At 43.7% G+C, this 25,222-nt stretch overlaps 1 protein-coding gene across 3 annotated transcripts in view; it reads left to right on the top strand.

The window, feature by feature from the left end:
* ASAP1 (ArfGAP with SH3 domain, ankyrin repeat and PH domain 1) overlaps nucleotides 1-25,222 on the top strand; it is a 358,455-nt gene that overhangs the window by 15,751 nt on the left and 317,482 nt on the right. The window contains exon 2 of one of the 3 annotated variants that reach the window (XM_011938172.1): nucleotides 22,535-22,636. The exons of the other annotated variants lie outside the window; for them this stretch is intronic. Within the exon in view, the coding sequence (XP_011793562.1) occupies nucleotides 22,599-22,636 (38 nt within the window). The 5' untranslated portion in view covers nucleotides 22,535-22,598. The remainder of the gene's footprint in view (nucleotides 1-22,534; nucleotides 22,637-25,222) is intronic. 3 annotated transcript variants of the gene reach the window in all.

The following is a 25,222-nucleotide window of genomic DNA, read 5'->3' on the forward strand; positions in this document are numbered from 1 at the left end:
GCAGAGGTTGCAGTGAGCCAAGATAGTGCCATTGCACTCCAGCCTGGGAGACAAAGTGAGACTCCATCTGAAAAAAAAAGACACTATCCTCCCTGAAGCCCACGTCTTCTGACTCCCAATGTCCTGCCCAGCAGTGGGGTTCTCTGAGTAAGAAGAGGGGGAGGGTGGCACATATTAACACAGAATGGATGCTTACATGCAGACCAGGCTGTAAATTACATAGCAATGACAGCTTTGATGTTGCATCTGAAAAGGTGTAATAACCCCTTCTAGCAGGTCTCTCTTATGGTGGAGGGGAAAGTGGTTTGTGCTTTATTTTATTCAGAGAGGTCCTTCTCTGCTGGTAACTTGAGGTCATTCCATCTTATCTCAGAAGGTCTTGTTTTCCTTGGGTTGCCATAATCTCCTTTGGTTATAAAGAGGACCTGGAGCCATGCAAGGGTGGGATGTTGACTTGTCACCTCAGTAGCACATTTAATCCTACAGGACTCTGGCTTCCCCCATGCAGGCATTAGAATAAGAGTTCAGGTGACCTGTAACCTGTGTCACCAAGGGCAGTCTTCACCACGAACCATAGGAAGGGCAAGTGACCGGCTCTGGAAAGGAGCCAGGAGACCTGGGTCCTTCTTACGGCACCCAGACTGCTGGGGAGGGAGACATGGGCCAGTCCTTTCATCTCTGTGGGAGAAATGGGCTGGTGCTATTCTGTATCAGTTAGGCATCTTTTAGTGTCGAGTGGTAGAAAAGAAAGAAAAATCCAAGGCTAGTGCTGGCTTCAGGGCTGTCCTGGATCCAGGGATGCCACTGGTGTGGTCAGGCCTCCGTCTTCTGTTGTGATACTACATACATAAACATTAAGATAAACAAACATAAACATAATAAACATTATTATCCCCCATCTAACATCTACCTGCTGTGTGACCTTGGACAAGCTACTAACCCCTGTGACCCTCATTTCCTCATCTGGGAATAATATCAGATCCCATGTGCCACCGCAGTGAAGATCAAACAAGGCAGTTCACAAGCGAGCTTAGCATTCTGTACCTGGTGCATGGTGTGTAGTAGGTCCTCTGCACCATGCCTGGTTCATAGTAGATCCTTTGAGCTCTGCTGTCCTCTCAGCTGGCCTCATTTGCAGGCAAGCTTTCTCCCCTTGATGGTCCCTACTGGTTCTGTGCTTACACATTCCTGGCTTCTAGTCCACTGTAAAGAGTTTCTTTTCCACAAAAAGTCTGGGACATAGACATGTACCCCACGTGCACTGGCTGCAGGCATGTGCTACCAGGCAGGAAGCACTCCTCCCAGGGGCTGGAGCCTGGGGAGCCCTTTGAGGGAGGAGTCTGAGAAGTGAGCAGTCTGCCTGCCTTGCAGGGAGGTTGGGCGAAAAGGGAATGGGGACCAGATTGAAGGTAAGATGTCATTTCCAGGCAGAAGATCAAATAGAGCCTGGCAAGTCCTTGTTTTGAGACAGGGGAAACCAGGAGAGAGGGAAGACCGTGAGCATGTATAGCAGCATATAACATGCTCTTCTGTGCCTCTGTGCCTTTGCACATGCTGTTCTGTCTTTTGGGACTTCCTTATCCACCCTGCACACGCCCATTCATCCCCTGAGACCCCACTCCTCAGTGAAGCTTTCTCTGGCTAAAGTGAAAGCTTACCCCTCCCCTCCAACCCCATTTCCCTATCATTAATTGCTTTTCTTTTTTTTTTTTCTGGAAACAGTCTTGCTCTGTCACCCAGGTTGAAGTGCAGTGGTGCAATCTCGGCTCACTGCAACCTCCATCTCCCACGTTCAAGCGATTCTCCTGCCTCAGCCTCCTGAGTAGCTAGGATTACAGGTGTGCCGCCATGCCCAGCTAATTTTTGTATTTTTAATAGAAATGAGGTTTCACCATGTTGGCCAGGCTGGTCTCAAACTCCTGGCCTCAAGTGATCTGCCCACCTCAGTTTCCCAAAGTGCTGGGATTGCTTTTCCATTTTCGAACAAGCATCTATTGGGTGATAGCACTGTGTGCTGGGGATACAAATGAGAATACATGACAGTGCCCGTGTCAGAATTAGTTTGGTCCTTCCTCTCTGCTCTGCTTCTCCTTTATCAGAGCAGTTACTTATTACTTATTCAACACATCTTTATTATGCACCTTGTATTTTTCTGAGCATTGGTCTGGAAGCTGGAGATTCAGTGGACAGTGGGAGAGACAATAAAATCAATAAATAATATTAAGGAACAAGGTAATTTCTGATGGTGTGTACCTTAAGAAAATAAACACAGGTAAAGGGAGAAGAAGAGATGGGGATTAGGGTGGGAGGAGAGTGGTCAGGAAGGAGGGACCCTGTGGAATAAGACCTGGAGAGTGACAAGGAACAAGCATGCAGAGGCCTGGGTGCAGGGCCTGGGTCCCCTTGCTGCACCCTGGTTCCCTGCACCCTGCACACCCTTGGCTGCTGCTCCTGGGGCTTTCTTTGGCATGCTCAGGCTGCATGCAGGGCAGGTCAGAAGTGCTGGGAGTTCACTTCCCAGGAGCAGCCCTCAGCCAGGGAAGGAGCAGAGTTGGAGAATACACACTCCTTCATCCTGCCTCTCAGGTGCACGGCTCTGAGGAGCGTTCTCTAGCATCTCCCGAAGGTCACCTTCAGTGGTAACCTGCTCTGCAATACACCCAGTGTTGGCTTCCTTTCTGCCCCTATTTTATTTCCCCATTCATCTAGTTGGGATCACTTCCCAGAAAATTCCTTGTACTTTGTTCCTCCTCCCAGGCTGAGCTTCTTGGGGAACCCAACCTGAGACCTGGGGTGACCAACAGGTAGGTGTTCAATAGGAGGAGAGGGCCTGTCTCTCCAGCACATGACTGGTGCAGGCTGGCTGCCCACTGTCTCGGGTGGGGAGTGGGGCAAGGTGGCAGGGGTACCCTGGCCAGTCTCCTGTAGCCTCTAGACCTTTGAGCCTGAGGACAAGGAGCAGGGACATGAGCGTGCCAGACTCAGGGCATGGTGTCTGGCTGGTCCTTACTGCCTCTAGCTGCCACATCCAGAGGGACAGTTGAATCAGCCGCTGAGTTGGTGAGGGCAGAGCCACCCTGATGAGCCTCTTGTGTCACTATGGCAGTAGGGCCCGGAGAGGGTCTCAGCAGGAATGGGGCAAGCAGCGTCCAGCATCTGTGGTGAAGTAGAGTGTTTCCAGGTGCAGTGTCTTCTTTCTGACACCACTTCTGACTCCAGATGTTTGGGGTTTTCTCTATACCAAGCAGTTCTCCAATTTTCCTACCTGAACTACATGTTCAACAAGTGAATTTAATTCTGACCCTAACTATCTGGAATTAGGGCAGCCTCCACAGTTCTCTGGGCTCAGTCCCACAGAACAGCTCCCACTTCAGATGCCAGTCACAATTCCCAGAGGCTGCGTGTGTCTGACCAACCAGCTATAAATTGAGAGGTTTCCACAGTTTCCTTCTCAAGTTTGATGATTGGCTGGAACAACTCACAGAACTCAGGAAGATACATTTATGGCCACACCACCCTGAACACGCTTGATCTCATCAGAACTTAGGAAAATACTTACTATTACTGGTTTATTATAAAGGATACAACTCAGCGGCAGCCTCATGGAAGCAATGCTAGGGCCGGGTATGGGGGAGGGGGCGATGGTACAGACTTCATGCCCTTTCGGGATGTGCTACCTTCCCAGAACATGGCTGTGCTCACCCACTAGAAGCTCCTTGATCTCTTGTGATTTAGGGGTTTTTTATGGAGGTTTCATTACATAGGCATGATTGATTAGATCATTGACCATTGGTGATTGAGCTCTATCTTTAGTCCTTCTCCTTCCCCCAGAGGTCTTTCTGGCCGTCTCGTTAGCATACAAAAGACACTCTTATCACTCAGGAGATTGCAAGAGTTCTGTGCCAGAAGTCAAGGACAAAGACCAAATCTATTTTTTATGATACCACAGTGATCTCATAATATTAATGAGATCAGATTAGAAAACGTGAAAAGGCCTGTGACTGTGAGTTGCCCAGATCATGGTGTGTTATATGTGTGCACGTATATTGGAAGGAAGCAGAGAGGTGACAGATCTTGCTGTCTAGAACTGCTAATATGCATTTGACAGACATCTGCAGGGCACCTACTGTGTGCTCATGTGGCGCCCAGGGCAGGCCCAACATTGCAGCCAGACCGAACCTTCTCAACATCAAAAGTATTTGTGTCCACTGCCAGCTTAGAAACTCTCCCTCACTTTTAAAGCAACAACCAAATTCCTTGACATGACATCCAAGGTCTTCCTCAGTCACCCCTGCCTGCCCCTCTGGCCTCAGCTCCAATCCCTCCCTGCTGTGTTCTTTGTTTTCATTGCACTGAGCTATTTACACCACTCCACATCTATGTGCATGTCAAGCCTCCGTGCACTTGCATCTGCTGTACAGGTGCCTGGACCATCCTTTGCCAGCTATCCTGCTAGTTAACCTCCTTCAGGAGGCGGCTTAGTGTCACCTCCTCTGTGCAGTCCTTCCGGATTTCCTCTTTACCGTTGCATTGTCCCTTCTTCTGTGTCCCATTATCTATTTTGTTAGTGCTTCTGTCATTCAACAGGTACATATCGGTCACTTGCTCTATTAAAGGAATTGCACCATTAACTGTACAGGAATCCCTGCTAATATTTGTCAGCATCATTGATGCACTCTCATTTAATTCTCATGGCCACTCTATTAAGTAGGCACTACTATTAACCCCATATTTCAGAAGTGCAAACTGAGGATTAAAGAGGTTAACAGAGATAGTCGATAGTAGAGCAAGGATGTACAACCCAAGCAGTCAGATTCCAGAGCTCTTGTACCTCACCGGGAAACGACGTTATCTTTTACTGTTCTGCATTATATTATAACCGTCCGTTTATGTGGCTGTCTCCCTGTATCAGTCAGGGTCCCAGGAGGAAACAGCACACTGAAAATAGGGTAACCCAAGGAGAGTTTAATAAGAGAGAAGTGTGGGCAGGGAGACCACAGAGGACAGTGGGGCACCCAGCTCCTCAAAGGTCTGAACGGGTGAGAGAGAGGAGGCCTCTGGGAAGCAGGAGCCAGAGAGACTGTGTGGAGAGCACCCTGAGACAGAGCCAGGAGGGCTGGAGTCTGGAGAGCAGGGGAGCGCTCCCCTCCTCTGATGTTCTTCCGCCGGCTGCATTTTACCGTGTGCCTTTGCCTGAATCCAGGTAGAAGCCGGAGGATGGAGGAGCCTTAAGATGTGTCTGGAGCAGGTCAGCAGGAGAGAGAGGGTACAGAGTGGGCCTGGCAGGCCACCTGCATACTCTGATTGACCATAGGCTTCTTGAGAGCTGGGGCCCTGTGTTGCTCCTGTTTACACCCCAGTACTCAGTACAGAGGCCAGCAGGCAGGAGGTGCTCGGTCAGTGTGTGCCAAATGAATGAACAATGAGGGACTGATCTTTAGTACAAACACCCCTTCTGCAACGTCTGCTTGTCGATCACACATGGTCTCAGGAATTCTTTTTTTTTATTATTTAATTTTTGGGGAACAGGTGGTATTTGGTTACATGAATAAGGTATTTAGTGGTGATTTGTGAGATTTTGGTGCATCCATCACCTTGTGTGAGCAGTATACACTGAACCCAATTTGTAGTCTTTTATCCCTCACCCCCTTCTTACCCTTTCCCCGAGTCCCCAAGGTTCACTGTATCCTTCCTATGCCTTTGCAGCCTCATAGCTTAGCTCCCACTTACGAGTGAGAACATACGATGTTTGGTTTTCCATTCCTGGGCTCAGGAATTCTAAGTGATGTGTGTGGTTTGTCTGTCCATGCTATTTGTGAGGTTTGTCATGGGGAAGATGATGGCAAAATCCATCTAACTCTGAGATGATCTGATTCTTTTCTGTGACTCTCAGAAAACTTTTCACACCTCTTGCCCCATTTCAACTTGGATGTGAAACTGGAGAGCAAGACTTTTTTTTTTTTTCGAGATGGAGTTTTGCTCTTGTTGCCCAGGCTGGAGTGCAATGGCACGATCTTGTCTCACTGCAACCTCTGCCTCCCAGGTTCAAACAATTCTCCTGCCTCAGCCTCCTGAGTAGCTGGGATTATAGGCACGCGCCACCATGCCCAGCTAATTTTTGTATTTTTAGTAGAGATGGGGTTTCACCATGTTGACCAGGCTGGTCGGGAGCTCCTGACTTCGTGATCCATCCACCTCGGCCTCCCAAAGTGTCAGGATTACAAGTGTGACCCACCGCACCTGGCCTTTTTTTTTTTTTTTTTTTAAGGAAGTAAGTATAAATGCCATGCTGTTCTTGCACCAGCTGCATACAGCCACAATTACTGAGATAACTGGGCCTCGTCCTGTAACCTTTACCTGAATTCCTGAGTTAAAAGAAAGAAAAGCAGCCCGGATGCGGATTCCACTAGGCCCTGGCTGTGCGGACCCAGCAGGATGCTCTGGCATTCAGGGTGGAGCGCCCAGCCCAGCCTTGTGACCACATCTCCACACCTTGTGGTTAGGAGGCCCTATCTGTTCTTCCAAATGGAAATCATCAGAATAGCTCCCAACCAGAGAGAGAGGGAGAGAAACCATCTGAATTACTGTAGTATGTGCATCTGGGAGCCCACATTTCCTGGAAACTCTTAATTCCAAATTGATTATGTCTTTTTTTGTTGTTGTTAATTAGTGTGTGGTGTGCCAATGTGTGTTTATGTCTCTGAAGAGGCAGGAGTAGAGAGGTAAATTACCTCCCCGCCTTCCCCTCTGCCCTTCAGGACGTCAGATCACATGGAAATATATGTTTTCCTGTTTGTTATTCATTTCTCAGGCACATCAGCAAAGGTATGGCTGTAGACAACTGATGTAGAAAAGAGTCCTGGCTTTGAAATCATGCTTTTTAGTATTTAACCTCTCTGTGCCTCAATTTCCTTGTGTATAAAGTGGGGAACATCTTACGTCACTCCCAGGATAGTGTAAGAATTAAAGGAGATTTTAAAAAACAAAGGAGTAGAGGTTGAGTGAAGGCAGGTGGGCAATCATGGGAACTCCCTTCTTTGCCCTCCGTTTCTGGCTGGTAGGACTTCACTTGCCTAAACTTTCTGTTACACATTTTAAAGCACTTTCTAGTGAAACCAGAGGGAGGAGACCTCTTTTTTTTTTTTTTTTTTTTTTCTTGAGAGTCCAACTCAGACTGGAGTGCAGTGGCACAATCATAGCTCGCTGTAACCTCGAACTCCTGGGCTCCAGCAGTCCTTCAGCCTCAGCCTTTCCAATTGCTGGGATTACAGGCATGAGCCACTGTGCCCAGCTCATTTTGCTTGCATTACTTTTTTTTTTCCTGTGCTGCTCCCCTACCCCTAACCATAGCCGGACCCCTTGGGCCTCTCTTTCCAGCAGTTCTCCAGGGTCTCGCTCTCCATGGCCCATTCCTGCAGTGGCCAATAGAGTATTAACCGGGAAGGGCACATTATCCTTCTAAAGCCTGGAGGATCCAAGGGTTTAGAGCCCTGCGACTAAACACAAGACAATAACCATAAACCATCCCTGACACTGGCCTAGGTTCTTTGCGCCTGCTGACCCCCAAGTGCCCACCAGGAAGGCAGCTGTCTTAAGTAGCCCCAGGCCGAGAGTGGCAATATGGAGTAGTTAGGAAATGGGAGCCGTAAATGTGCAAGTGGGTGAGGTGAGGCAGCCAGTGATAAGTGCAGTTAGGCTAAGATCCCAAAGCTGACTTTGCTAAGGGGCAGATTCCTGAAGGGGGCCCTCAAATGATTCTTTTCACAGAATCCTCTTCCACATGTTACCTTGGAGGTAGTCTTGGATATCTTGTGGTTGGGGGCTTTGTGAACAGCGACACCACTATCCTTAAGGGAAAAATCATTCCAGCTCTGTTATCCTCTTTGTGTGAAAAGAAGCTGGATGCACTGGGCTCCTGACCTTTTCCAGGGCTAGGAGGTTGGGCCCCTCCTGTGGAAGCTGCGCACCATGGTACAGGTCGGGATTCAGACTCGCTCGCTCAGTGCAACTTACAGCATCTGTGCTGCTTCCCCATTGGGAAGCAAGTGATGATGATGCCAGTTCGCTGAGCTGGGCAAAATCTGCATTTTATTAAAGTCGACAAGTATATAAGCTTGTTAAAAAGCAATTATACAAAATAATATAGCCACCTAGACCAAAGCTTGACCCTAACTAAATGCCTTTTTGCATTCTGAAGAGGAGGCTGTATTACCTGGGAATCTGATTGCAAAACTTTGCAGTTTTAGAAACAGGTAAATATTTATGCAGTTGGAAATAGGAGGATCTGGTTTTTAAACACTGAAATTACAAAACTTCTGCCCAGATCAAATCCATTCCAGATCCATGGCAAATCATGTCTCTTTCGTTTGGCAGCGTTCAGCTATGGTGTGGTTGAAGGAGAAGCTAACTCGGAGTCAGAACTGGTTTCAAAGCCTTAGTAGCTATGTGGTGGTGGGCAGGCTTCTTAAATTCCATAAAATTATTCTGTTGTAACAGGGTTGTGTCGAGGATGAAATGAGATACATATCTGAAAGCACCAAGTCCCCTGTCCGCTATGTTACCAGTGCTAAATGTAATCATTTCTTTCCTATATTTATCTCTTTTAGCTTTTCCCTACTTATGGTCAGTTGATATTAGTCTGCCTCTGTTGTGAATATACATGTGTTGGAATCAACCTTGGCAAAGGTGTGAAAGCTCAAGGGACAGGGGTACCATAGAGTTCCTGAATTGTGGGGTCATTCTCTGGCTAGAAGCGTTGGTCCCTTATTCAGATTAGAGACTGAAAGAGGACTTGGGTCAGATCTTGTGTGTGTGTGTGTGTGTTTGTGAATGTATGTTTATATTTATACTCCACTTCATTCTTCAGAGAATAGGACAGCTTATGTTAAGAAATATACAAACCAATGGAAATATTTGCATAAAATTCAGGACCATATATAATCTGGAATATAAAGGCCAGGGGTGGAGGTACAGTTTTGTCTATGACAGGATCTCGTAGAGTTGTTACTTTGAGAGTTCACATTTTTTCCTGAGCATGTATATGGGTGTGTGTTTGCTTGTAAGGTTGTGTGTGTGTGTGTGTGTGTGTAAATTATACATACAATACTTGATGAACATTATTATATGTGTCTTTTGGTGAACAGAGGTATGCTTCTATTGGGTATATACCTAGGAGTGAAATTGCTGGCTCACATTATCCTTTTATTTTTTAATTTTGTACCTATTTATATATTTTTTTAGAGACAGGGTCTTGTTCTGTTGCCCAGGCTGGAGTAGAGTGGCACGATCATACCTCACTGTAACCTCCAACTCTTGGCTCAAGCGATCTCACCACTTTAGCCTCCTGAGTAGATGGGACTACAGGCATGAGTCACCATGCCCGGCTAATTTTTTTATTTTTTTATTTTTGTGGAGACAGGGACTCACTATATTGTCTGGGCTGGTCTTGAACTTTTTTTTTTTGAGATAGAATCTTGCTCTGTTGTCCAAGCGGGAGTGCAGTGGTGCAATCTTGGCTCACTGCAACCTCCGCCTCCCAAGGCCCAGGGTTCAAGCAATTCTCCTGCCTCAGCCTCCCGAGTAGCTGGGATTACAGGCGCCTGCCACCGCACCCAGCTAATTTTTGTATTTTTAGTAGAGACAGGGTTTCACCATCTTGGCCAGGCTGGTCTCAAACTGCTGACCTTGTGATCCACCTGCCTCAGCCTCCCAAAGTCCTAGGATTACAGGCTTGTGCCACTGCACCCAGCCTACTCTTGAACTTTTGGGCTCAAGCAATCCTCCTGCCTTGGACTCCCAAGGTGCTGGAATTACAGGTGTGTACCACTGGTCCCAGCCCTATCCTTTTATTTTAATTAACATCATCAGAGCAAATAATACTTTTAATATTAGCTTCATGGAAAGCAATGAAGATTCACATACATAGTAAAATCGCAGTTCTTTGGATTGAAAGAACATTTATGGGCTACATATGTTGTACTCTCACATAGCTTATTTAATGTTTATAACAGCCTCTGAAGTTGCTGTCATTAGCCTCGTTTTAGAGATGAGGAAAGTATGTCTAAGCTGATTATTTTGCCCAATGTCATGCAATCTGTAAATAGTAGGGCAAGGATTTGATTCCAGGTCTTTTGACTTCTAAGTTCTGTGCTTAGCTTGGACATGGCTGCCTTTTTTTTGTTTTTTTTTTTTTTAAGGGAGTTGCACTTTCTCCAAGGCCTTTGAGCAACAAATATTTTTTAAGTTTATATTATCTTTGCTGGTTTGATTGGAAGCTCTTATAAAGATCTACATACAGCATGGTATCTTGCCTAAAACCTTTTTTTGTTGCACAGGTTTATCATCTTTTGTTTTTTTTTTTTTTTTTTTTTGAGACAGAGTCTCACTCTGTTACCCAGGCTGGAGTGCAGTGGCACGATCTCAGCTCACTGCAACCTCTGCCACCTGGGTTCAAGTGATTCTCCTGCCTCAGCCTCCCAAGTAGCTGGATTACAGGTGCGTGCCACCATGCCTGGCTATTTTTGTATTTTTTGTAGGGACAGGGTTTCACTATGTTGGCCAGGCTGGTCTCGAACTCCCAACCTCAGGTGACCCACCCTCCTTGGCCTCCCAAAGTGTTGGGATTACAGGTGTGAGCCATTGTGCCTGGCTAGGTTTATTATTTTGAATATCACTTATTTGAGGTTGCGATCGGTTGAGTAGAGTGTTTTTCACTAATTAGCAGGCCCATGTATTTAGAATTTATTTTTTGTGGAATGGTGTGTTAGTAAATTTCTAGTTTGTGGTGGTACATTTTCCTCCCTTCCTTGTAACCCCTTTTCACTATTCTCAGCATAACTGCTGTGTTCAGTTTGTTGAAGGTCTAAAAACGAGCTCACCAAACTTGCTAGAATTTTGAGTATGGTGAGAGAAAATGGGAGCAAGTAAGAGCTGAGAGGGTGCACCGGTGATTAAAATCCATAGGTTTTGTATGCAAAAAAAAAATTCATAATGAATGTGTCTGTCTAGAGATTTACATGGGTTTTTTTTTTTTTTCCTGGCTCTTGTTTTCCAGAAAATATGAGACTCTGTGTGTGTGTGTATGTGTGTGTGTGTGTGTATTTCTGTGTGTGTGTGGGGTCTGTGTGCGTTTATGTCTGTGTCTGTGTGTGGGTCTGTATGTGTGCAGGTCTGTGTGTGTGTCTGTGTGTGTGTATGTCTGTGTCTGTATGTGTGTGTCTGTGTATGTGTGTGTGTGGGTCTGTATGTGTGCAGGTCTGTGTGTGTGTCTGTGTGTGTGTATGTCTGTGTCTGTATGTGTGTGTCTGTGTATGTGTGTCTGTGTCTGTGTGTGTGTATGTCTGTGTCTGTATGTGTGTGTCTGTGTATGTGTGTCTGTGTGTGTATGTGTATGTCTGTGTATTTGTGTATGTGTGTGTCTTATGTATGTCTGTGGGTCTATGTGTCTGTGTGTATATGTGTCCATGTGTCCACATGCAATGGGTGTGCTCTCTCAGAAAAGGAAAGAGTGGGATAAAAATTCCAGCCAAGGTCTGGAGAAAAGACTGTAATACATTTCAATCTGAATTCTCTCTCTCAGGCAACAACCTATAACAGAAAATAAAACCAGAATTTTTTGCCCTCATAAAGAATATTTGGGTTACCAGCTCTAGCCATCCATAGTGCATACAAAATTAGATATATCAAGCTACGGAAAAAAACTGTGGAAAAATCTTTTCTTCCTGCAAATGTTTCATCCTCACTTACGTCATTGTGGCTTGAATTCTAAGGAACCCTGATGAGAAAGAAGGAAAACCAAAGAAAAGTTACTCTTTACCCAACAGTACTGTATCAACCTGCTGTAAGGGTATAGATAATACACTGGTAGGTATCACATCTATTTTATGTAAACAAATAAACTAACAACAAACCTGGTGTTCTGTTTCAGCTGTGACAAGCCCATTGCCGTTTGTCTCTTTGGCAGGGAACATTATTGTGGAATTTTAAATGATTGCTCTGGAGAGATTGGGCAGAACATTGATTTTAAAGCAAAGTCTTTGAGCTTTATCATCTTCCTTCCTGTGTGGAATCTGCCTTGTCTCCTCTCCCTTAGCCAAATTGTGCAAGGGTTGTGTAAATTGCTTCTTCAGAAATCCATTCCGTGGGAGCCTGTTGGCTCCTCTGTGACTGTATCACTGAAACAACTTCTGAGTTGAAATTTAAGTGCTTATAAAATGGAATGCCTGTACTTGGTGAATTGAGACCAGTCTTTTCAATGATTCTATAACACCACAAAATAGGCCTGTTGCATGTCTTCAGAATAATTCAGTAGGATCCCTGAGCCTCTTAAATATACAATCCCAAACACAGAGGACTGGTTGGGAAAATGACTCTGGTAGAATACTTCTCATTTGACCACTTCTGAGATAAGTCGTTTTCATATATTCTTAGTTGGTTCAGCATTTTCATAGGCCCATTGTATAAATTAGGATTAGATTTCAACTCTGTACAAACAAAATCCCAAGTAACATTAGCAATTAGGTTTGTTTGTTTGTTTGTTTGTTTTTTCTCTCTGACCAGAGAAGTCTGGAGGTAGTTCAAAGCTAGTCTGTGCCTCCATGGTTATCAGGAGCCCAAGCTTTTTCTGTTTCTCTGATTCTACTGTCTTTATCATATTGCTTTAGGATCCCAAATGGTTGCTGGAGTGTCAGCCATCACAACCACATTACAGTAGGCAGCAGGATGGAATAAGAAGGGAAGGATAACAGGAGTCCTCTTCTAGCTGTGTTAGCTCTTTTTAAGGCACCTTACCAAAAGTCCTACATAGCATTTCTGCTTATATCTCACTGGCTAGATTTAGCCATACAGCCACCCTAGCTGTAAGGGAGGCTGGAAGATGAGTCTTTTAGCTAAATAATTGCTGCCCCGAATCAAACTGGGGCTCTGTTGGTGAAGAAAGAGAGACTACATAGCAGGTACATAACCAGTAGTCCTGCCACATCAGCGGAGTACCATTTGTACAGAGAGTGCGGTGTAGTGGAAAGGGCTTGAACTTTGAAATTAGATAGACTTCCGTTTGAATCTTTACTCTACCACTTACTCATTTCAGCACCCTAGGTCTAGCCCGAGGAGAATAATAGCTACTTTGTAGGGTTGCAGTGAGGGTTAAACAAAATCATATAAATGAATTGCCTTATATATAATAGATACTAGATCATAGTCATTCTAGTTGTTATTAACAGGTAAGGTATGCCTTCTATCTTCACTACCATAGGGGTTATTTTTTAAATTGAGATAATTCATATAAAATTTGCCCTTTTAAGATATACAATTCAGTGGTTTTTAGTGTATTCACAAAATGATAGAACTATCACCATGGTCTAATCCCAGAACATTTTTGTCACTCCTCACAAGAAACCCTGTACCCACTGGTAGTCATTGCACATTACCACTTCCCCCCAGCCCCTGGTAACCACTAATCTGCTTTCTGTCTCTATAGATTTGCCTATTTTGCACCTTTAATATGGAAGGTATCATATAGTATGTGGTCTTTTGTATCTGGCTTTTGACTTAGCACAATACTTCCAGGTTTTATCTATGTTGTAGCATGTGCCAGTACTTTATTCCTTTTTATGGCTGGATAATATTCCATTGTATGGATATGCCACATTTTGTTTATCCATCTGTTTGTTCATGAATGTTTGAGCTGTTTCCGTTTTTTTGAATGTTATGAATGATGCTGCTGTGAACATTGGTGTACAAGGTTTTATGTGGACATATGTTTTCATTTCTCTTATGTATTTACCTAGGAGTGTCTTAGTCAGTTAGGGCTGCTGTAACAAATTACCCTAGACTGGATGGCTTACAAACAGCAAATGTATTTCTCTCAGTTCTGAAAGCTGAAAGTCTGAGATCAGGGTACCAGCATGGTTGGGTTCTGGTGAGGCCCTCTTCCCTATTGCAGGCTGTTGACCTCTCATTGTGTCCTTATATGGCTGAAAAATAGCTAGAGAGCTGCTCTCTGGTTTTGTGTTTTTTTTTTTTTTTTTGAGACAAGGTCTTACTCTGTCACCCAGGCTGGAGTGCAATGGTGCGATCTCAGCTCACTGCAACCTCTGTCTCCTGGGTTCAAGCAATTCTGCCTCAGCCTCCTGAGTAGCTAGGATTACATGTGTGCACCACCACGCTTGGCTAATTTTTTGTATTTTTAGTAGAGACAGGGTTTCACCATGATGGCCAGGCTGGTCTTGAACTCCTGACCTCAGGTGATCTCCCCACCTCAGCCTCCCAAAGTGCTGGGATTATAGGTGTGAGCCACCATGCCCAGCCTGGGGTCTCTTTTGTAAGGCACTGTTCCCATTCATGAGGGCTCTACCCTCATGACTTAATTACCTCTCAAAAGTGTCACATCGTAATACCATCACATTGGGTTAGGATTTCAACATATGGATTTGGGTGGGACACATGCATTCAGCCCATAATAGTAATGCAATGGCTAGGTCAGATGATAACACTGGGTTTAACCTTTAGAAGAGTTGCCAAATTTTACATTCCTACCAGCATTGTGGTGGGTTCCAGTTTCTTCGCGTCCTTGACAATACTTGATACTTTCCATCTTTTTTATTACAGCCATCCTAGTGTGTGCAAAATGGCATTTCATTGTGTTTTTGATTTGCATTTTCCTAATGTTTAGTGATGTTGAGCATCTTTTCATGTGCTTATTATCCATTTGTATATCTTTGGAGAAATGTCTATTCAACCCCTGTGCCCACTTTTAAATTCATTATTTATCTCTTTATTATTGGGTTGCAAAAGTTTATATATTTTGAATACTAGACCTTTGTCAAATGCAAGTTGAGCATTCCTAATCTGAAAATCCCAAATCTGAAATTCTCCCAAATCCAAAACTTTTTGAATGCCAACATGAGATGCTGACACTTTTGCTTTCTGATATTTCATTGTGTGCAAACTTCGTTTCTTGCACAAAATTATTAAAAATATGGTATAAGATTACCTTCAGGCTATGTGTATAAGGTTTATATGAAACATAAGTGAATTTTGTGTTTAGTCTTGGGTTCCATCCCCAAGGTGTCTCATTATGTATATGCAAATATTCCAGAAATTAAAAAAGAAAAATCTGAAACACTTCTGGTCCCAAGCATTTCAGATAAGGAATACTCAACCTGTATACGGTTTGAAAATATTTTCTCCAATTCTGTTTTGTGTATTATCTAATTGATTCTGTATAACAATCCTTTGAGGTAAATATCATTATCCCCATTTTACAGATAAGGAAGCTGAGGCTCGAAGGCAGTGAACAGCTTGCCTAAGATAACATATCTAGTGACTGTGAAGATGGTACTGGCACCCAGAAAAAGATTAGCCAGGGCTTTTTTAGTTTTAGTGGTAGAAACCCAACTCAGACTAGCTTACACTAAAAAAGAAATACAGTTGCTCACATTACTAGGCAGTCCAAGGGTTGGACTAGCATTAGGCATGGGATAGATTTTTGTGGATCCAGTGGTTCAAACAGTGTCACCATGACACTCCCCCATCTCTTGCCATCTTTTGGTTATGATCATTCTTAGGCCAGCTGTCTCATGTGTGGCAAAGATGGTCACCAGTAGCTGAAGGCCTACTAAGTCTTTTGAGTAGACTTAGAAAAGGCATATTCCTCTATATCCATGAAGGATTCTGGTTGGCCATGCTTGAGATAAATGCCTGTTCTAGTACTCATCAATGCTGTTTTCAGGATTCTGTAATACTCTAATTGGACAGCCTGGGTCCAGCCCTTTAGTTGGGAAAGTAGAGACATGACTGATAGTCTAGAAAATTACCTGGAGTCAGGGAGGAGTAGTTCCTACAAGAAGGGGATGTAGGGCAGACAGACAATGTAGTCAGTATGCTAAAAGTCTGTCTGAACTGCTGATAATTTCAGGTTGTTAAAATTAGTTGGGAGTAAATGAAAGTTAATTCTTAAACCCAAACATAGGGAAAAAGGTAGTTTATTCACACAGAACACCCCCATGATATTGAAAATAATATTCATGAAAATAATATGATATTGAAAATAAGTTCTCTGCTGTCTATGTAAATAAAGCAATTTTATAAATTAGTTTGTATAATGCCTCTCAACCTGTAAGGCTAGAGCAAAAAAACTAATTTTTTAAAAACAAAAACACAGAAAGTATTAGGGAGCAGAAGCTGGATGCTCTGACAAAAGGTTTGCTAGCAATTGTAGAGACTTATTTTTTTTTCTAAATTAGAGCCCCTAGTGTGATTTTGAATGCTCACATTTGAAAAAGGATGTTAACTAAATAGCATATGCTAAGAAGAAAACTCTGCAGTGGGTGGGCAATTTTCCTTTTTCAAATGAAGCAATGCCCTACATTTGACATCGTTATGGAAAAATCCTGTTATGATACAACTCATTGTTATGTGGGTTCAAATACATTGCAGGTGAAATCATATTTCTGAAAAGCAACAAGAGAATACTGTGACAGATTCATGTAATACAGAGTATCCTTAACGGGGGCCCCAACCCAGACGGAAGACCTCCAGACCGTTCTTAGCGTTTTGAAGCAGAGCTGGGGACCTCTTGGTATTTGGGGTTGGTAGTCACACTGATGTCAAAAAAGCATTTATTGAGCTATAGGATGCCATTGCTAAGGGACCTCTGAGAGCCTGTGCCCCAAGCTGCTGATTTTAACCACAAGGAAAATGAGGCCAAGGGAGGTGAAATTATTTGGCTGAGGAAAAGGAGCCGACCTCCCTGGCATTCCATGTCACAAACATCTTGGTGCTAAAGTCACAAATAGCTACCATTTATCAAATGTTTCTTTTGGAGTAGTATTTCAGAGGCTCGGTGGCTTTGAAAAGTGCTCATAAAAATATATCTAGCTGCGCTGTGGGCAAATCAGAGAGAGAGTCTTACATCAAATTACTTTTACTTGGACTTTACATTCATCAGTCACATTTTTAAAATACACCTTTATTTTCTGTTTGAATTATTTGAATATTCCATCACTTGTGCTGAAAACCAGTATCTCTGCCTACATATGAGCTCCTTGATGACAGAAGTTGTCTCTTATGTTTTAAAATTTATTTTTGGCTCTTAAAGAATCTAGCGACCGGGTGCGGTGGCTCACGCCTGTAATCCCAGCACTTTGAGAGGCCGAGGTGGGCACGGATCATGAGGTCAAGAGATCGAGACTATCCTGGCTAGTATGGTGAAACCCCGTCTCTACTGAAAATACAAAAATTAGCTGGGTGTGGTGGCGCACACCTGTAGTCCCAGCTTCTCAGGAGGCTGAGGCAGGAGAATTGCTTGAACCTGGGAGGCAGAGGTTGCAGTGAGCTGGGATTGTGCCACTTCACTCCAGCCTGGGGTGACAGAGAAAGACTCCATTTCAAAAAAAACAAAAAACACAGAACCTGGCATAGTACCTGTTTGGAATGCAAATAGTGATATTAGTAGCTGACGTTTATTGATCACTTACTATATACCAGGCACTGTGCTAAGCATTTGCACGGATTATCTCATTTCAGTCTTACCACAACCTCCAGAGAGAGGGTTTATCATCATCTTCCTTTTAACAATAAAGCAATTTAAATTAAATAACTTACCTAAGGTAACAAATCCTATTAAATGGCAGCGCTGAGATTGAACGCCAAGTAATCTGAATCCAGATTGCACACTCTTAGCCACTAGAAAAGTTATAAAGCTGCTTAATAACTGTTCGTGGATTAGAACTGAACTGACTGGTTCCCTCCTAATACCTCTCTACCCAGGGGAGAATGTCCTCAGAGACTCAGGAGGCAATGATCTCATCTCTGAAAATGACCAAGGGAGGAGGAACTATGTCAATCACGACAGTCAACTGGACTTGAGAAAAGGAGAAATTTGACCTACACTCTGCATGTACTGGGAAGCTTCCCTGGGTAAAGGGTGGGTGGCTTAGAAAAGTAGCACAACTAGGTGACTACCATGGGGCACAGTCCTCTTGCCCCAAATTAGGAGTGTCAGTTAAGTGATAGTGTGCCAAAATTTTATACTGTTACAATTTTTAAATAGTAGGCAATTGTGCATAGGCATTTCTTGATGCTGTGATGCAAAGACAACATAATCTGTTGTAGATGGAAGTTTCTGAAGGTCTTTAATCCTATCCTTGAAATATAACTGGGAAAGGTGAAATGGGAAACCCTTGGGAACCAGGCTACCTGGCATTTGGCCCAGTTCCCACAAATCTGTTAGGGAACACTGGGCAAGTCAGCTAACTGCTTGGGAATCAGTTTCCTCATCTGAAAAATGAACAGTTCAGAAAGCACTTTATCCTGAAAATTCTCTCTGGCTCTTACTGCGTATAATGTAAGATAATGAAAGCAACTCTAAAATCCAGGATTGCTTCTGTGGATCTTATTCTCTTCTAGATCTCTCCATTTCTCCTCTCTCAATTCCTCTCATACCCTTCCCCCTATAAATGTTTGCTCATTCGTTCAGTCAGTCAGTCTTCTTTCCATCTATTCAGTAAGTATCTCTTAAACACGTGGGGCTTTGGGGCTATAATATCAAATAGAAACCCTCTCTGGTCTTAGGTTGCTCACAGTCTAGTTGGAGAAATATAAATATTTGGAAAATGGTACCCTGGAAAATGGTACCATTGAAAAGGGCCATAAAAGAGGAACATTCTCATTCTTGACATAGCACCGAAGTTGGACATCATTAAAGGTGATCAACTCAACTTAAAACAAATTCATCAAAGAAAAAAAGAAACCTGGATGTTTCGTAAGTTTTTCTCATTTTTCAGGTGAATGTGACTTTATCAGAAATAAGCAAGATTTTAAATCCCTCATTCCTGTAGATCGCAAGTTTTTAGGACTCCCATAAAACACCATGATTTTTTCTTCATTGGAGGTTGTTTTACTTGTAATAGAAATGATGTAGCTCATAAAAGGGAGCCAGTTCAATTCAAAGCACATTTATGGGGGCCCACAAGGGACCCCAACTAGGCAGTGCCTTCCTAGGGAAGAAAAAGCCTACAGTGTTTGGATTCAGACTGACTGAAGAGCATTTCTCCACTTATTAACTGTTAACCTTGAGCAGATTGTGCATATCTCTGAGTTCTCTTGCAGAAAACACACTACCTCACTAGGTTACTAGGAAGATTTCAGGAGATGGTGCTTGTAAAAGGCCAAGCCCGAGGCTACAGGAATCTTCTGTCCTTGCTTTAGTTCCTGGGGGATGTAGGTGATACAGACACGGGTAGTATTTAGTCCCTGAATGCTGTCAGGGATTGATAGTTTGGGACTTTGTGGTATAGGATACTTAGTTGGAAGATATGAGGTGTTTGTTTGAGGTTTGTTTTCTGTTTTTTAATTTTGTTTATTTATTTAGAGACTGGATTACTCTGTTGTCCAGGCTGGAGTGCTGAGGTGCAGTGGTGCGATCATAGCTCACGGCAGCCTTGAACTCCTAAGCTCAAGTGAGAGATGAGTCAGAGCCAAGCCCTTCTGCTAACAGAGCTATTTGTTGCTGAGGAAGTTCTCAGTTTCTTCCTCTGAATGGTGCCAATATCCTCCAGTTGCTTAAGGCAGAGTGAGATAAGCTGACTGCAGATAACCCACATGAAGATTAATCCCACCTGGAGGAATGGGGCAAGGAGAGTGCTCTCTAGACCAGTCAAGCTTGCATTTGAATTGGGCTTGTAATGAGTTCCCCAGAAGGAAAAAACACAGACATATACTCCAACAGAAAAAGCATCCTGGGACTGTGGACTCATCCATTGTCTTTGATAAGCCAGCAGAGCACGGTGGCTGATCACATGGGCTATGAAATCAGATTGCTTGGGTCCTGCCCCACTACTTGACAGGTGACCTCTAAGCTTCAGGTTTCCCATGCATAGAACATGGGGAATAATACAGTACCTGCTTTATATTGTTGCTGCAAGTATTAAGTGAGGTTGCGCCTGCAGCGACTCAAGATAATACAGGGCACATAATAATAAGCACAATTATTCTTTCATAGGACTAAATAGAAATACATCCCTGAGATCATTCAGTTGATATTTACACTACATGTCTTCTAAGTTCCCACCATTCTGCCTCTTTTCTTCCTACTTCCATCAGAGGAACAGGGAGGTAGAACAGAGTAGTTTTTTGTCTCCAAACAAACCATGTTCTCCTCTTTACTGAGAAAACTCTAGTGGTTTTGCTTGGAGTATTTAAATTGAATTAAGTACATTTGGGACTAGAATTGGCTTTTTTATTTTTTTTCTTTTTATTACCTGAAATTGCATGAGTGCACTTGGGAAGCACTCATACAAAGAACATGAAAAGAGCAGTAGTTTATGTAGACTATGGCAACATGAGCCTAACTGTAAAAGATGGAATAAAGTACAGCCCTCCCTACTCCTGCCCCTTCAGCGTTTTCCTTTCTTCCACCACTTCATTAAGATGGTAGAAAATGAATTCTTAAGTTGTCAGGTGAAATAAGGATACTTTCTTTGGTTGCCTGGGCTGGAAAAAATATTGTATCTAACAAAGTATCACTACACAGAATATAGTAAAGAGACCAATTTTGCAGGCAGCAGAAAAAGCATTGGATTTAGAGTCTGCCAGGCTCAGGGACATTAACTTGCAGTGAGATTTTATTGTGTCTCAGTTTCCATTATTGTAATACTTGCATGTCAGGACTGTTATATGCATGAATTCAGACATTACATATATAACAACCAATGCAGTACCTGGCTCCAGATGGAAGCTGAGAAAGTAGTATTCTATACCCCAGCAGCCTTAGGTTTCTCTGGTAAATTTGGGATAAATATACTTCATAAAGTTGTCATGAGGCTTAAAGAAGGGTAAATGTGTTCTAAATTCTATACTTGCCAAAGTTTCTGGTACATAGCAGGTCATGGTGACTATTTTGTTTTTGCAAGAATATCAGAATTTATTTTATTATTTATTTAAAAAAAAATGAGATGTAGTCTCACCATGTTGTCCAGACTGCTCTCAAACTCCTGGGCTCAAGCAGTCCTCCCACATCAGCCTCCCAAGTAGTTGGGATGACAGGTGTGTGCCACTGCACCCGGCAAGAATATTGTAATTAATATCTCCAGATAAGGTTTTCAAAGTTCCCATAATATCGGAAAAATAACTGTCTACTTAGGATGTCTGAGACCCCGCTAAGCACTTTATATACCTTAGCTCATTGAATTCTCAGAACACTGAGATAGGGGCTGTCATTGTCCCCATTTTATAGATATGAAAACTGAGACTCAGAGAGGAGAAATACTTTAACAAGGTCTAGTAGCTTCTTATGGCAGAGACAGGAGCCTGTCTTTTTTATGTGAGAATCAGCTGATAATTCATGCTCCTGCAAAAGAAATGCCCCATGCTATCATCCCCTAGAAGTTGTTTTGCTCAGATTATCCTTCTTTACAGGGACTGTGTTACATGAAAACCAGCTTTTATTTTATTTTAGTGAGTTGGTCTTAACTTACTTCTCATCTTGATTGGTATTCATCCAGTTTGATTCTAGATACTACTTATTTACTTCCAAAATCCAAGCCATCACTAATGCATCTGGCCTAACAAAGGAAACTTTTGAGAATAAGCGAGGTCTCTGAAGCCCGTTTATTCCCAAATCTGAGATCCCTGACGTTGGGAATTACTGTGCAGCCTTCCCCTCTCCCTCTTCTTTCCTCCTCCTAGTGACTAATTTAGAGATATCTGAGTGGTGGAATGAAAGCAGATGTATTTATAGTCATCTTTCACAGAAAAGGGGAGTTCAAAGGGAAATCACATTGATTATTGACTATGCATCAGCCTATGTATCCGTATCTTCTCATTTCATTTCACATAATAATCTGAAACATAGCTTAGAAAACAAGGTGAATAAGCAACAAAGTAGAGATTTAAGCTCAGGTCCATGTAATAAAAAGTGTGTTCCCTTCCCACTTTAGCCATTGTCCTTGTTCCATGAGAGCATTGGGAGCCTGTGATGAATGCTATCGCTGGCTAACACTGCGGATCAGAGCACCAAGGGCTCCTTGTGGTTTCTTGGGCCCAGAGAGCACCTCTGACTCCCCACCCGCACTCCCCCACCTCTGGTTTCTGGTCAGTCATCTTGCAAATGCACCCCCCTTGGTTATAAGACAGATGGATGAGAGTGAGGTCTGCAACTGGAAATGTAACTGAGAGCCAATTCCCTGATGGCAAGTGGTTCATTAGCGCCATTGCTGTTCAGAAGAATAAGCCACCACTGTTCCTGCTGCCTTTTTTCAAGGAGACAAAGTGCATCCTGCCATAATCATGGTGTTACCTCAGTCAGCAGTGCTGAGTAAGAGGCAGGCATGAGGAGGAAAAGGGTGCTGAACAGTCTTCTTATAATGACGACAACGGAGATGATGCTTGCTTTATATAAAGCCAGGTGCACACAGGTATGTGTGTGTGCACATTTTTCCTGGCTTTGGTGAGGATGGTGTATATTTAGGGGCAGCTCCACACAAAGAAATCCAGCATTTATGTTTTTCCCATGTCAGTCTCTATTTGCTTTCAGATATCCAGGAATGATTTTCAGAGTATTTGAGAAAATGAGAGGTGCAGATGGTTTTCACTGAGGGATGGTTTCAAATTTAAAGAGGATTATGGCCCAGAAATGGTGGGTAGAGGTGTGAACCTTTGAAATTCTAATTGCAGACCAGTCTGAGGAGGTATATACTTACTAGAGCACAATATCTCATTGTGAACATATTCCTTTCTTGGCTGAAGCAGACAGGGGAGGAGCAGATACATAACATAATCTTCAAATGAAACTGAAACAGAAATTGATGGCAGCAGTTTGGAGTCTTTGGTGAATTCAGTCAAAAAAGAAATCCCCAGCTGTCTACCACTGCAGTTAGCTTAGCTTGTAATAATCTTTCTTCTTTGCATCTGCAGAGCTGACTGTATACACAAGTTGGCTCCTGCTGGGAGGAATCTGTGGTCATTTTGACACACCCACTCCTTTATTTTACAAAGGATAGCACCAAGGCCCAAGATGACAGCATCAGTTACTAGGAGGGAAAACTCTGGAACCCAAGGCCTCTTGGAATTGAGGCAATTGAACACTGACTTTTGGCTTTTAATAACAGCTCATGTTTATTGAGTCTTTACTATAATGCCAGACAAAGAAGATGGAACTACCAGCTCAGTGGAGGTGACAGGTGCTAGACGACTACCTGGAATAGATGGGAAAACAGAATAAATGCAAGAATCCAAGTCTGAATTTGTTTCCAGCCTAGAGGAAGGAAGGCCTTCTTGGAGTGAAATCTAAGTGCTGTGTGTTGTCAGTGCTCCATGGGGTAACTGAGTCTCAGCTTATTAGCTCAACTGGTATGGGCCATATTTGTTCCAAGTCACAGAATTTTCCAGATGCAGGGTGACTTGGTTAGTATGTGGGGAAAGGATGGTAGGATTTTCTCCTGGGTGGCTCATACTTCAAAAGACCGTGTTTTGTCAACTACAGCACATGAGCAAGTGACCTCCAGGTATGGATCTTCAGCTGCCTGCTATCATCATCTAGCTGTCTCCCCTGAACTTCAAACTTGGTGTGTCCCAAGCCAAGCTTTTAAAGTGCTAATGAGGACAAAGTTGGGTGCCTGTTTATTTATTTACTGATTTTTTAAAGAATGTCTTTTTAAGTTGATTTCTCAACTTCCCCTTGCCAGGGAAGAATATTTATTTATGTACATTCCCCTTACAAAATTCTCCCTTTAGTTAGCTGGAACACTTGCCTACCTGAAGCATGGCCTCTTAGAGGACATTGATGAGTATCTCGCTGGAGGCACAGTGCAGGTTCAGTACAGACAATAGAGGGAGGTGAACATCTCATACTTGTCTAATGGCTTTCCTGTGCACAAAGCACTTTCTCATCCATCATCAGTGAACTCAACAGAACAGCCAGGTCCTGGGGTTGGTGTCCTTATCTTTTGCTTTCACGTGAGGCAACTGAGGGCCCAAGATGCCATAGATAACAGGATTATCTGGGTGACTTACTCTTGTCATCCTTTTCTCAAGATGTCACCTTGTCAGCAAAGCCTTCTCTGCAGATTCTTTATACTGTAGCGACTCCTTCACTTTCTTTCTTTATATTTACTCCACTTTATATATTTGTGAGTTGTCTATTTCTGTCCTAGAAGGTAAGCTTCATGAGAGCAGGGGCCTTGGCATTACTCAATTTCCAGGGCACATAGTTGGTGCTTAGTAAATATTTGAGAGTTCATGAGGTGATGTATTTTGACAGCCACTCTACTACTTCTCTGTAGCAGGCCCAAGGCTAAGACAAGATCGCTGCTTTGGGGCACTCCCTTGTAGTCAGGGGTAAGAACCAGAGAACGGATTTGAGGCATAACAGTGCAAGATGGCAGGAGCCCAATTTCGGGGGTGAGGGGTACGGCGCGGTGGGTGTGTGTTAGGGAGGACAGGCTCAGCCTTGCACCCTAAGGCTATCAGAGGGTCTCCTGGCTTGAATTATAGGTACCAATCCTGTGGCCCTTCCCAAAGACCTAGCTTTTTTTAATCCTCCTTCTTTTAAACCAATTTCATACTCAGTGAATGGTGAGAAATTAAATGGATTCTTCGGACTAAGTAGATTGAGCTAGTTTTAAAATTAGCCATCTGTCAAGGCCGAGGAGTGAGGTATCTGTTGGTACTTTTTCCACCGAAATTTGGCATCTGCTTAGCATCGAACACCACTTGCAGCTCGGGCAATGCCTTTTACATTCCCTGACCCTCGGCTTTCCTGTGAGTTAAAAAGTGCAAACGAAAGATTAGAAAGTTGTTTTTTTTTTAAACCCCAAACCCTCCATTCGTCTTCACGCTGCATTGTAGCAACATAAGCCAACTGCACAAAACCAGCCTTTAAGCGGCGAGGAGCACCCTGCAGAGAGATGGGGCGAGCGAACGAGAGGGCAGCTGCAAGCCCGGGCCCCGTGAGGCCGCCCCTGCGCCCAGCGCCTCCTTCGCGGGGTCGGTGGGCCTCTCAATAGGAGGCGGCTCTCCGGGGGCCTCACTTCCTGCTCCCACACGCTACTAAAAAAGAACACGTACAACTTTTTTGGGCCCCCTTCTTGTAAAACGCTGGCGTAACGAGCTCGCTGAAGTAACCGCTCTGGGGGCGGACCAGGGACTCGGGCTTCCGGAGCCTCCTTGCCGAGCAGCCGGGGTCGGGAGCGGCCGCTTCGGAGCCAGGGCCTGGGGGTGGTGC

Source organism: Colobus angolensis, unplaced genomic scaffold (assembly GCF_000951035.1).
Source record: "Colobus angolensis palliatus isolate OR3802 unplaced genomic scaffold, Cang.pa_1.0 Scaffold17, whole genome shotgun sequence".
Lineage (NCBI taxonomy): Eukaryota > Metazoa > Chordata > Mammalia > Primates > Cercopithecidae > Colobus > Colobus angolensis.